Source organism: Hemiscyllium ocellatum, chromosome 6 (assembly GCF_020745735.1).
Source record: "Hemiscyllium ocellatum isolate sHemOce1 chromosome 6, sHemOce1.pat.X.cur, whole genome shotgun sequence".
Lineage (NCBI taxonomy): Eukaryota > Metazoa > Chordata > Chondrichthyes > Orectolobiformes > Hemiscylliidae > Hemiscyllium > Hemiscyllium ocellatum.
The window spans coordinates 117184156-117197661 of record NC_083406.1 but is presented as its reverse complement, the minus strand read 5'-3'; the positions used below and the strand labels follow the sequence as shown (position 1 = coordinate 117197661).

At 42.2% G+C, this 13506-nt stretch overlaps 1 protein-coding gene across 3 annotated transcripts in view; it reads right to left on the bottom strand.

The window, feature by feature from the left end:
- The window catches only part of clns1a (chloride channel, nucleotide-sensitive, 1A), a 37519-nt gene that overhangs the window by 19744 nt on the left and 4269 nt on the right, over positions 1 to 13506 (bottom strand). For all 3 annotated transcript variants that reach the window (XM_060826886.1, XM_060826887.1, XM_060826885.1), the window contains exons 2-4: positions 5096 to 5232; positions 2221 to 2337; positions 623 to 748 (exon numbers count right to left, since the gene is read on the bottom strand). In XM_060826886.1, the coding sequence (XP_060682869.1) occupies positions 623 to 748; positions 2221 to 2337; positions 5096 to 5232 (380 nt within the window). The remainder of the gene's footprint in view (positions 1 to 622; positions 749 to 2220; positions 2338 to 5095; positions 5233 to 13506) is intronic.

Here is a 13506-nt window from a genome sequence, read left to right as displayed (position 1 = left end):
AACTCATTCTCAAAGTGAATGAGGAAATGGTCTTTGTAAATCAATGCCTTTGCTCTTGCCTCACTATCCATTGCTGGCTGAAAATTCAGCCTCTGGGCAAAACTCTGCTATAACCAAGGTGGACAATGGACAACATTGGTTGTAGACAGGTCTGCATTTCTGTAGCATTTTATATCCATACACAGTTATGGTTGCAAATCAGGAAACTTGGCAGCCAATTAACAGATTGCCAACTTCCAGAAAGGGCAGCATAGGTGAGAGGGCTATCTCCTGAGCTACAGTTGAATGTGGCAGAGTGGAAGGGGTGACAGAAATACCCATAACCCCAACTACTTTGTGTAATTTACTGCCACAGTGCAGCACATGCACTGCAACACAGCTCACGTTTGAAATCCAAAGGACAATTAAAAATGCTTTTAAAAGTTTCAGCAAATGATAATCCAAAATGTAACAAGCCTCCATAATACAGCACTGGCTCCAAACCTGAGACAAGGCTAAACAATAAGTTACATCCTACCAGATTTTTGTTATTTAAATCCTCATAAATGACAAGTCAGAGAAAATTATACTCCTGGTTCGATTACTAAACTAGCTGGTTTTCTTGAAGGAAGTATTTACTTACCATGTGCCTCCACATCATACTCCTCTCCCTCCTCGTCATCCTCTTCAAAATCATTCTCAGAGTCAGTATCATCTGGGTCAGGGTGTAGGGCTTGGCAGTCACACATTGCAGTAAACATCGGCTCCACTGCAAAGGAACAGTAAACGGTTTGCATTTACATGGAACCTTTCAGCACTTCTCAAAGCGTGTTACATCCAATTAAGTACTTCAGGAACTACAGCAGTCAACTCGCACACAGCAAAGCCCAAGGTACACCAGTGTGACAATGCCAAGCTAATGGCTCATTAAAATAAAAACAAAAGAAAACATTGGAGAAATTCAACAGATCAGGCAGCAATGGAGGGAAACAGCGCTAACGTTTTAATCTGACATGTTAACTCCGTATCTCTCTGCAGATGCTTCTTGCTCTGCATGAATCTATGACTTGAGTATTTCCAACATTTAAAAAAAATTTTGGATTTCTACCATCTGCAATATTTTACTTTTGTATTAGTTATCTCATTGTCCAGTTTGTTTCTCTTTGTGTAACTCTGTTTGGCAGACTAGCTGTTCGATCTTTGCCTAGTTAATGATAGTATCTATACTTAAAAGTTCTTAATCAGCTAGAAAAATAATTTGGGAAGATATGGGAATGTAAAATACATTCTATAAATGCAATTTCTTTGTAATAGACATTTTTAAAGTTGTGATTAGCTAATGATAGAGTAAGCACATAAAGGCAAATTTCTTCATTGCAGGAGTTATGGACTTGCAGACATCCATTGAAAACAGTAGCACAAGTCAACCAAAGAATTAGGAGATATTTATTTTATGTGGAGGCTTGAAGAATAGAGCGCTTTGCTGCAGAGACTGATCAGGACAAATATCACTACATACTTTAATTTTAGGTTGTGAAGCAGAGGTATAGGAATATGAGGAGACACCATGGTAAAGGGATGAGTTGAAAATATGCCGTTAAAGAACAAGTGCAGACACAATGGACTGGGCAGCACGGTGGCTCAGTGGTTAGCACTGCTGCCGCACAACAGCAGGGTCCCAGGTTTGATTCGGGCGACTGTCTGCGTGGAGTTTGCATATTCTCTCTGTGTCTGTGCGGGTTTCCTCCAGGTGGTCCGGTTTCCTCCCTCAGTCCAAAGATGTGTAAGTCAGGTGAATTAGCCATGCTAAACTGCCCATAGTGTCAGATGCATTAGTCAGAGGGGAAATGGGTCTGGGTGGGTTAATCTTTGGAGGATCGGTGTGGACTGGTTGGGCCAAAGGGCCTGTTTCCACACTGTAGGAAATCTAATCTAAAATCTAAGCTAAAAGATTGGAAAAATGATGAAAAAAGTGAAGTCAAGCTCTTGACCACATAGCAAGGCAGAGGTGGGTAAGACTGGTTCAAACTGGTGACAAGCCTGTTTAGGGGATGTGGCAGAAAGACTTCTCCATGCAGGATGGAGATCAAAAGGAATGGGGTAAAAGACCTCAAAGAAACAGAAACTCAGCAGGCCTGTAGCATACGTGGCAAGAAAGAGAGAATTAATGTTTCGAGTCTGATGTGACTCATCTTCAGAATTGGAAAAAGGAACGAGCTTTAGCTCGAACTTTTTACTCACGTGCTGATTTATCCAGTGGCACAAACCGAACCTCTGTGATTGGATCAGTATCATCATCTTCTACCTCCTCCCCATCAGGTGCCTTTTCATCCATGTTCGCTTCTTTACATTCCTCAGCTGCGTGCAAAGTAAGCACCATTATTTCAAGTTTCACCGTTTTAACACAGTTGTTTTAATAAACAAATTTGACAAACTGAAACTGGAAACAGCTGGAATCCATTTAGTAGGTCATGAGGACAGGTCAACATTTTAGCTAATGACTTTTGTGGGGCATGTGGAAGGTTATTGACCCAAAGTACTGACCCAACTTGACTTTTTAATAAAAATGTTTGCCGAGGAAGAGGAAGCAAACAAAAACAAATTGCTGGAAAAAGTCAGCAGGTTTGGTAGCATCTGCCGAGAGAAAGCTGAGTTAACTTCTCTGTTCTCTGAAGAAGGGTCACTGGACCTGAAAAGTTAACACTGCTTTCTCGCCAAAGAATCTGCCAGATTTGCTTAGTCTTTCCAATAATTTCTATTTTTGCTTCCGATTTCCAGCATCCACAGTTCTTTGAGGTTTTTTTGTCGAGAAAGCAGATGGTATGATGGAGAAGTTTCCTCAGGGATGTTCAATCTGTGAACTTTTGGTGCCCATAGTGTACATAACATGGGAGTTACGTATTTCACTTTATGCATCTGATGAAATTTACAAATTTTCACAAGCTTGAGACATCTACGAAGGGCTGTATAGCCAATGAAGAGCTTTCTATCATGTAGGATAGGTGGTGCATAACCTGCACACACAAGATCTCATCAAAACTGGAGCATGAACAAATCTTTCAACAAATCAAAACTGTTCCACCGCTAAATGAAATCATAGCTGAACTATGGCTTCAGTTCCACTTTTCTGTCTTCTCCCTTGTTAATTGGTCAATCTCTGCTTGAATACACCCTTCACTGTTGCCCAAGGAGAATTCTCAGGACACTCAGCCCTTTGACAAAGGGATTCTTATGCATTTCCTCATTAAGTGGGAGACCTCCTACTTTTAAGTGATGGCCCTTAGTTCTAGGTTGTCCCATGAAAGGGAACATACTCCCAGCATCTACCCTGTTAAATCTCCTCAGAGCTTCTCATTCTTTTATACTCTGATAAGGATAAGTCCAACTTGCTCAACCATTCCCCATCAACCCCTTTGCAGTGATTGGAACCAGGTGGATCTCATTGACTAAGATTCCTGATTGTGGCTGTTAACCCGGGCCAATGAGGAAAGCCAGGCTGACAAAAACAAACAGGGATTAAGAGCACTGCTCGTCACTGGTCATTCAGGAGTTTCCTTTCGTCCTGGTGGTGGAAATTTGAATAAAGATTCGTACAACTTGTGTCTCTCACTGTGTCTCACACCTGCAAAAAAAAACTGAAGTGTCAGACATCCTGTTCACTCTGACAGCTAGCTCTGAGGGAGCTGGATCAGTGTCAAGGGTTCTCCATGTGTAAATAAAAGGAGATTGCTGACAGGACTCTGGAGTTATTTCACATCACTGTCTTAAATGTGCCCTTTTTCTGAGATTATGCCCTCATTTCTTCGACTTTCCCACAAGGGGAAACAATCTTTTCTGCATCTACAAAGTTCATATATTATCAAACTTTGAAAAGTAGAGTTGACATGATCCGTTCACTGAAAGGGATGAATCCCAAGGTCTGCAATAGGAAGACTCTTACTCGTACAGAGAGACTTCAGCAAAAGGAGACTCTGAGAGGACAGGTCTCATGATGTAAGGTATACATCGAGCAGAAGAATTCTACCGCGATTGGTTCTTAAAAAAATACAAACGGGGATTAAGAGCACTGCTTGTCACTGGCCATTCGGGTGTTTCCTTTATTCCTGGTGGTGGAAACTGAATAAAGATTCGTGCACCTTGTGTCTTTCACCTACACACACACACACAACATGGATACTGGGGAATAAACAAGCACTACTGCTGTTAGGCAGTAGTGTGGGTAAAAGAAAACACACGGGTATTAAGAGCACTGCTTATCACTGCCCCTTGGGTGTTTCCTTTTTTCCTGGTGGGGGAAACTGAATAAAGATTTGTACACCTGTTGTCTTTCACTGTTTCTCACACCCATACGTACACACATCATGAGTGCTGAGGAAAATTTAAACACCATTGCTATTAGGAGGAAGTGTGGGGGACACAGGGAAAAAATAACCAGGAGATTTAGTCTCCTCAGTTTAGGACACTGTTGTCACTGGCCACTCAGATGTTTCCTTTCTTTCTGGTGGTGGAATATAAATAAAGCTTTTTACATGTTGTTTTTCACTGTGTCCGACACCTGCACAAGAAAAACCAACAGGGGATTCTCCTCAGTTAAGAGACTGACTCTGAGCTGGCTGGCCACAGCCAGTGTACAGTGCACATGTAAACAAAGGGCGAGTTGGCAATGAGATACTGGCCTCCCTTCACCCTTCATCCCAGTTATTTCACCCTTCATCCCAGGAATCAGTGTGGATTATTAGATTTAGAGGTTACTCACCACTGAGATACCAGTGCCACCAGACACATGATCCACACCAGGTGATTGGACAAATTAGAAAAGTAGACTTAAATCAGACGAGGCCAGTTACATTTCAAGGATGAGGATGTCAGGGCTCCAAAACTGCACACCCACTGGGATGGAAGTTGGAAATTGCTAGGCTAGAAAGCCTTCTCCAGTCTGAAACGCCATCACAGCAGGAGGAAAGATGCGTTAAGCTGCAACTCTCACCACGTTCAAACCTTCACATCGAGAATTGTTCAGAACAATTACTGGAATCCTGACACTGAATTCTAAAGACAAAGTTACCAAATATATTAATCCACCCCCCGATTAAAAAAAAACAAAGACAAGTCTCACCTCCTAACTTGGCGTTCACCATCACATACAAGTGCTCCTGTGGATAGACAGTCACATCTCTAGACACAGCATGTAAGCTAATGGTTGGATATTCCAAAGAAAATCCCATTCCAGACCCATCAAACCAAGACAGTCGGCTGAAAAATCAGAATAAAATACAATTTTAAAATTAGGGCAGGTGTGTTGATCCAACAGGTTGCACAGAAAAGTACAGCAAACAAATCTTTCTACAAAGAAAACCTAAGGAGTGTTCAAAGTTAGTGTCAGGTTTTACAGTGATTCCATAAATCAACAAGTTACAAGTTTATGACTCGAGGTTTTGGAAATAAACTATGAGAACAGAATAATGTTACCATTTTCCTGAAAGGGCAAACTATTACCTCTGAGTTAATGCATGCTAGGGAGATGAAAGTTTAATGGTATTATTCCTGGATTAGTAATCCAGAGACCCGGGCAATGTTCTCGAGACCTGGGAGTGAATCCTACCATAGCTCAGTTGGTATCATTCTTGCCTCCAAGTCAGAAGTTTGAGAGTTCAAAGTTCCATTCGAGGACTTGAGCATACGTCTAGGTTGAAGTGGATACTGCAGATGCTGGAGATTAGAGTGGTGCTGAAAAAGCACAGTAGGTCAGGCAGCATCCGAGGAGCAGGAAAATTGATGTTTTGGGCAAAAGCCCTCCTGACCTGCTGTGCTTTTCCAGCACCATTCTAATCTTGACCTACATCCAGGTTGACATTCCAAGTACAGTGCTGAAGGAGTGCAGCACTATCAGAAGTGTCACGTGTAGGTTGAGGTGCTAAGTAAAGACCAGCCTGTCCTCTCAGATGGGCATGTGATTGCAGGACACTATTTTGGAGGAACAGGGACTGAACCCCACTGTCCTGGTCTCAATAACAAAAATAAATCATACTGAAGAGCAGATTGCTGTTTGTGGGAGCTCGCTGCAATTTTCTCAATTCCATATTTTCTATTTCTTGCAAGACATTAAACAGTGTCACATAAATGCAAGTCTGTTTTATTAGTGATGCTCATTCTGTAACATGCAAAGTATCATACACCGTTCTAGTAATGGTGTATGAGACTTTGCATTACGGGCATGGAGAAGAACCGCAACTAATGCCCCTAAAACCCCAGCATAAAAGACCAGTTTAAGCACCGCTGAGACAGAATTATTCTTTTGCTAAGGTAGTGAAGCAAGACACCTATCCTAAACCGGTCAATACTCATTGCACTGGGTCTTATTCCAAGTCATTCTTTTTCAGTCCCTGAAACTGTGGATGCTCCTATAAAACTCTAAGCTGCAATCTTAAAAACCTAAAATGGACAGGGTACATCTCGCTTGATTTACTCAGCCTTTTCCCCCACTTTTCAATCCTGTTGGGTGACCTTCAGGATAGTGAGCTAGCTGCTTTAATGATAATGATCCTTTTACAACAGCCCTTGGCAGTGCTCATGTTTTGTTATGAATATTGGCATTGCAAGAACTTCGTTTTCATTCAGTCAAATGGTAAGATCGATTCCAAGCCATTGATGCTAGGTTGCAGACAACATGTCTCCAGCAGCAATGCAAAACCTTCAATCCCTATAGTGGTCCAAAGTATTTCTAGTAGAGGCATAAAAAGCTGAGAAAGGTCACGGAAGAGTTTTATCATAATGCCTTCAAAGCAGGATTACAGTTATACCTGGAGAAACTAGATCTGCTCACATTAAAAACTTGGAGGTCAAGAAAAGATTTGATAGTAGTATTTAAAACCATATAGGATTTAAATTAGGTTGGATAGACTCAGTGCAGAAATAGGTCATTTGGTACATTGATTCTGCACTGATACTCTGAAGAGCATCCCACCCAAATTCAGTCTCCTACCTAATCCTATATTTACCATTATCCACCTAGCTGACACATTCCTGAACACTATGGATAATATAGCATGACCAGTTCTTTGGACTGTGGAAGGAAACTGCTGCAACCAGCATAAACTACGCAGACATGAGGAGAACGTGCAAACTCCACACGGTTAGCAGAATTGAATTAAGCAAACTGTCGCCACCAGCTTAATAACTATAGGGCTCAGCTCACCATTATATAGCATAAGAACCAGAAATGACAAGAGGAAAGTATTTCATGTGAGGGACAGTTAGGGTTTGGAATGTAGTGCTGAAACAGGTAATGGATATGACAGACTTCAAATACATTGAATAAATACCTGAAGGACTACAAATACCAGGGACGTGTGGGAAAACAGAGTGACACTAGCTCGATTGCTCTCCAAAAGTGCTGGCACAGTCATGATGAACTGTCAGGCCTTGTTCTGCGCTGCATTATTCTGAGATTAAACAACAACATGATTTTGTCCAGAATTACCAATGGAATAGTAGAGTCAGGTAGTGGACAGCTGTGGCCAGTTAGGTTCACTATTAGCCTTTGTGTAGCATGAGATCATAAGAAATAGAAATAGGAGGGCCAGTCAGCCCCTCAAGCCTGCTTCACCATTCATTAGGATCTAAGAGACTTTGCTATGGATGCACTGACTAAACTGCCTTGATTGCAGATGACGTATCAACTGGACTAAATGAGAAAGGAAAGTTTAGTCTGTTTCCTGAAAACTGCTATCCAGTTTGCCATAAAGTGTAAATTTATTTTGATAAAAAATACCTTGCAATTCCAATTGCAAAGAAAAATGAACATATAACTGGGAGCACAGTCTACTGAGAGTGTGCTGCACTGTCAGAGGTACAACCTTCCTCATAAGGTACCAGAGTGATGCTCCATCTGACCTCTCAAACTGTTTTGAAGAGCACCGAAGCACATACCAGTGTCCTGGCCAATTTATTCTCAGCCAATATCATTTAAAACTAATTACCTGCACGACTATTACATCATTATTTTAACATAAACTAGGTTGCTGCATTTCCTACAGACTTCATCAAAGTAACCACACTTCAAAAATACTTCATTAGCTATTAGGTCCTTTCAGGATGACTGGAGGTTGTGAAAGGCACTAAAGAGATGTAGGATTTTCTTCTATTTTGGCATAAAGTTCCCAGATCACAGTCATTTTCTCCAAACACTTTAGAAGACCTGTCTGTACAGTATGATCCATAATGGCATTGATTGCTGTTGTGCACACTCAGAATAATCTTAAATTCCCAGTGGAGAACTACCTAGATGACAAAACAAAACTCTTAAACACTGACGTGAAGAAACTAGAGGCAGTCATTTGGAAGAATTGGGGTTCTTAGGCAGTCTGGAGATCAAGTCATAGAATGACTTATCTTATACCATACACAAATTTTATAATTCATGGTTGAAGCTGGTTGCTATTAAGGCACAAAGGTAGACTGCTCACCTCAATGGCATTTAATGTCACTTGTTATTACAAGTTGGTGAAGAGGTAAAGGTATTTTTGACAATGTTGTCCTTTACAGGCTTTGATGTTCAATAATGCTGACAGCCAAATTGGCTAATAACACACTCACTGCTTTTGTATAATTCCCTGCTATTCAATACCAAATCAGGCATAGTCAGCACAATGGGAGCCAGCACAACCACTGACCTGATTTAGGAATATAACGGGGAGTATACACATGCTTCCACATAACCTATGTTTGATATTGGCAATGGTTGCCTTGAAAAAAAAATTTTTTCATTCTTTAGTGTGAATATCTTTCACTTCAATGAAGAGGAAAAAATACATGAAGGTAAAAAGAACAGCTTTCAAATAGCAACTGTCCATTTAAACGCAAAGCTGACACTCGCATGTCACTAACTGTGTGCAACAAAAGAATTCCTACACAGACCAGGATGAAAGGCAAAGTTGTTGCCACGGTGTAGGTCCTGGGTAATGAGATGTGGGGAAACAAAAATACAAACCACCAAATGTCAATGATATTCACCAAAGGTGACTGAATTTAAATCAAGTGAAACATGGCCCGTTAACAGATACCAGTTGGAAGATGAGAGAACAGTTAGGGTTACTGGATAAGGTACAGGATGTCAGACTTACCTCCTAAAGTGACAGTTGGGGGGATATCAACACACACACACTCATGAAGCACAAAGTCTTGAACTCCAACAGATGATGGCACGGATGAGCTGAAGAACTTTCCTTGGTGATGTAAGCCTCGATCTACATTGGTTTTGGAGTGCCATTTGTAGCCAATGCCACCAACAGATGGAAACCCAGGTCATGGATACACAAAATTGGAGTGACATGGTCCAATGTAGGATTGTGCGAGATTAAGATAAGGATGAGATTTGGTGAAATTGCTTGTTAATTCACATTGCTTGGGTCTATACAACAGAGGAGGGGCAATGCTGCATTTGGAGAGAAAATTGGGCAGGAAGAGAGGTATTGCAGACTGTAGGAAACTCATGCAGATTGCACTGTGTCCTCGAACAACATTAGCATTCAAAGGAGGATCTTTACTGGATTTCCATCAGCTGAGAGTTGCAGGAGCTTCTGAACAGCAAAATGTGAACCCAGTCTCCAGGCCAAACAAGAATCCATTTAACCTTTTACACAAGAGCTATTGTAAACTGTACAGTCTGGACAGATTCCAAGAACAGGGCAGCATCCCATTCCCTGTTTTTGTGTGAAAATTGGTCAAAGACAATTGCCTAGGGCAAGAAGCTGCACGGTTATGCATGCATTACAGATGCTAGAAGCTGGGATATAGCAGAACAGAGACAAGTTATTCACATAGAAGCTCCCAATCAGATGGCCCTGATCAAGCAGCAACCTGCTACCCCCACACAAACTCTGCAGCAGTCAAGTGCCTGATCCATTAAGTGTAGAAACAGAGGGTGAAAATGTATAGATAACAGCTGCGCACAGGGTCTGAATATCAAGTGCAAATTTTCAATTGAAGTGATGCCTGCCAAAAGGGATAACTGAAGGGTTACACCCAAAATGTTGACTTCTCCACCTCACTACTCTGCTTGGCTTGCTGGTCCGATCTACGCTGGATTCCAGCATCTGCAGATTTTTTTTGGTCTCTAAACAGATCATTGAAGCGGCCGACAGACGGGAACACACCCAGATTTTAAAGCCCCTCTCATTTTTAAAGAGAGTCTTTGATTTAAATGGTAATTTGCATTTAAATTCTAAGCTAATAAGAAAGCAAAGTTCACCAGAATATCACAGAGGCTAACAGGATTAAATGACAAGAACAGGTTTTAAACAAATTACTTGTGTGTTCTGGAGTATAGAAAGGAGTGACCTCATGTTTCATGCATATCATTTCGCTTAGTGAGGGGGTCTAGAACAAGGGGGGCATAATGTTAAAATTTCAAAGTAGTGCAGGAAGCACTTCTTTACAAAGCGGAGTGGAAATTTGGAACTGTCTGCCCTGAAAAATTGCTGAATCCAGGGGTCAATTGAAAATTTCAAAACCGAGACTACTTTGATCAGGCAATGTAGTTAAGATTAAGTACAGCCATTTATCAGGTTGAATGACTTCCTCCTGTTCTCAAATTAAAGCTGGTCAGAACAGAATTTCGCCATACAACAGGCCAAGGAGTCGAGAGACTCAAAACTGAAGCACCATGTCAGTACGGTAGGCAACAACCTCCTCCAAACATCTTAATCTTTGTATAATCTGGAAACAAAAACTGAATACTGTACTGCACAAGGCATCTCTGACAACCACTCCAATACCACCACCTCTCTTGCAGCAACCAACTCGACTCACTCCATTACTATTGAACCTCTCCTGGCTGCAGTGGCTCGGTGGTTAGCACTGCTGCCTCACAACGCCAGGGACCCAGATTCAATTCCAGCCTTAGACGACTGTCTGTGCGGAGTTTGCACATTCTCCCTGTGTCTGTGTGGGTTTCCTCCCACAATCCAAAGATGCGCAGTTTAAGTGAATTGGCAATGCTAAATTGCGGATAGTGTTCAGGGATGTGTAAGTTAGGTGCATTAGTTAGAGATAAATGCAGAGTTAATAGGTTCGGGGAATGGTTCTGGATGGGTTACTCTTTAGAGGGTCAGCGTGGTCTTGTTGGGCCAAGAGGACAGTTTCTACACTGTAGGAATTCTATCTTTTTCGATTCTCTATCCTACTTTGAACCAGCCATTCCAAACCCACCTATTACCCCTGCTTTTTATGCCCACTTAAGTGATTTCCTTGATTGCTCTTGGTGCCCCATTTTAACACCTTTTCCCAGAGGTCCAAGTTGGAATCCTTTTGCTCCCTTTGTGAAGAACAAGAGGATGGCCAGAGCGAGGGTAGGGCCGATCAGGAATAGTGGAAGAAACTTGTGCCTGGCATTGGAGTAGTTACGGGAGGTCCTTAATGAATACATTATTTCAGTATTCACTGAGAGGGACCTTGTCGTTTGTGAAGACAGTATGAAATAGGCTGGTATGCTAGAACAGGATGACGTTAAGATGATAAGGCCAAATGGTATATAACTCCGGTTATTACAGGCAGCAAAGGCAGAGACTGCAGTAGTGCCAGATGATTGGAGGGTGGCAAATGTTATTCCCTTATTCAAGAAAGGGAATAGGGATAATCCTGGGAATTACAGACCAGTCAGTCTAACATTTGTGGTGGACAAATTATTGGAGAGGATTCTGAGAAACAGAATTTATGATTACTTGGAAAACCATAGCTTGATTAGAGATAGTCAGCATGGCTTTGAGGGGCAGGTCATGCCTCACAAACCTTATTGAGTTCTTTGAGAGGTGACAAAACACGCTGATGAAGGTAGAGCAGTGGATCTGGTGTACATGGATTTTAGCAAGATATTTGATAAGGTTTCCCATGGTAGGCTCATTCAGAAAATAAGGGGACATGGGATATGGGGAAACCTGTCTGTCTGGATACAGAATTGGCTGGCCCAGAGAAGACAGAGGGTGGCAGTAGATGCAAAGTATTCAGCCTGGAGCTCAGTGGCAGTGTGGAGGAACAGAGGGAACTTGGAGTCCATATCCTTAGATCCCTCAAAAGTTGCCACCCAAGTTGATAGGTGTGTTGGCTTTCATTAGCAGGGGGATTGAGTTTAAGAGCTGCGAGGTTATGCTGCAGCTCTATAGAGCGCTGATGAGACCACACTTGGAATATTGTGTTCAGTTCTGGTCGCCTCATTATGAGGACGATATGGAAGCTTTAGAGATGGGAGAAAGGAGATTTACCAGTACGCTACCTGGATTGGAGGGCATGTCTTATGAAGAAAGGTTGAGGAAGCTAAGGCTTTTCTCATTGGAGCAAAGAAGGGTGAAAGGCAACATGTTAGAGGTGTACAAGATGATGAGAGGCATAGACAGTGAATAGTCAGAGACCTTTTTCCCAAAACAAAAATGGCTAACACAAGGGGGGATAATGACAAGGCATTTGGAGGAAGGTTTAGGGGAGGTGTCAGAGGTTGGTTCTTTACAGAGTGGAGAGTGTGCGCAATGCACTACCAGTGCTGGTAATAGAGAATCAGATACATTGATCAGATTCCCTATAGTGTGGAAACAGGCCTTTTGGCCCAACAAGTCCACACTGACCCGCCGAAGAGCAACCCACCCAGACCCATTCCCCTACCTTCACCTGACCAATGCACCTAACACTGCGGGCAATTTAGCATGGCCAATTCACCTAACCTGCACATCTTTGGACCGTGGGAGGAAACCGGAGCACCCAGAGGAAACCAAACACAGACATTTAAATGACTCTCGGACAGACACATGGATAATAGTAAAATGAAGGGTATGTACATTAGTTGGGTCTTAGAGTGGAATAAAAAGCCAGCATATCATCAAGGGCCGAAGAGCCTGTACTGTTCTATGCTCCAATGCAATAGCAAAATTATCAAAGTCACAAATGACATCCTGTGAGACCATGACAAAGGTAAACCTTTCCTACTCATCCAAACTGCAGTTCTTGACCATAACCTACCTCCACTGTCTCTCTGGGTGGGACTGTTCTTACCAGGGTCAAGTGCTATCTACCAAATTAAGCCAGCAAATCATATGCTGTGCTCATTTCCCTTCCTGCTCCCACATTTTTACGCTGTGGTATCCCCAAGAATTACCTTTAATCCCCACCCCAATTTTCTATACGTTACCCCTCACAGACACTGCCCAAAGGTGCAATGTTTTGAATTCTGCATGTACACTGGCAACATCCTACTCATCATACACCTCCTGGACTGTTAACATTCTTGGACTGTTTACCTGACATTCAGGTCAGAGTGTCATAGAGATGTACAGCATGGAAACAGACCCTTCGGTCCAACCTGTCCATGCCAACCAGATATCCCAATCTAGTCCCACCTGCCAGCACCCGGCTCATATCCCTCCAAACCCTTCCTATTCATATACCCATCCAGATGCCTCTTAAATGTTGCAATTGGACCAGCCTCCACCACTTCCTCTGGCAGCTCATTCCATACACGTACCATCCTCTGTGTGAAAAAGT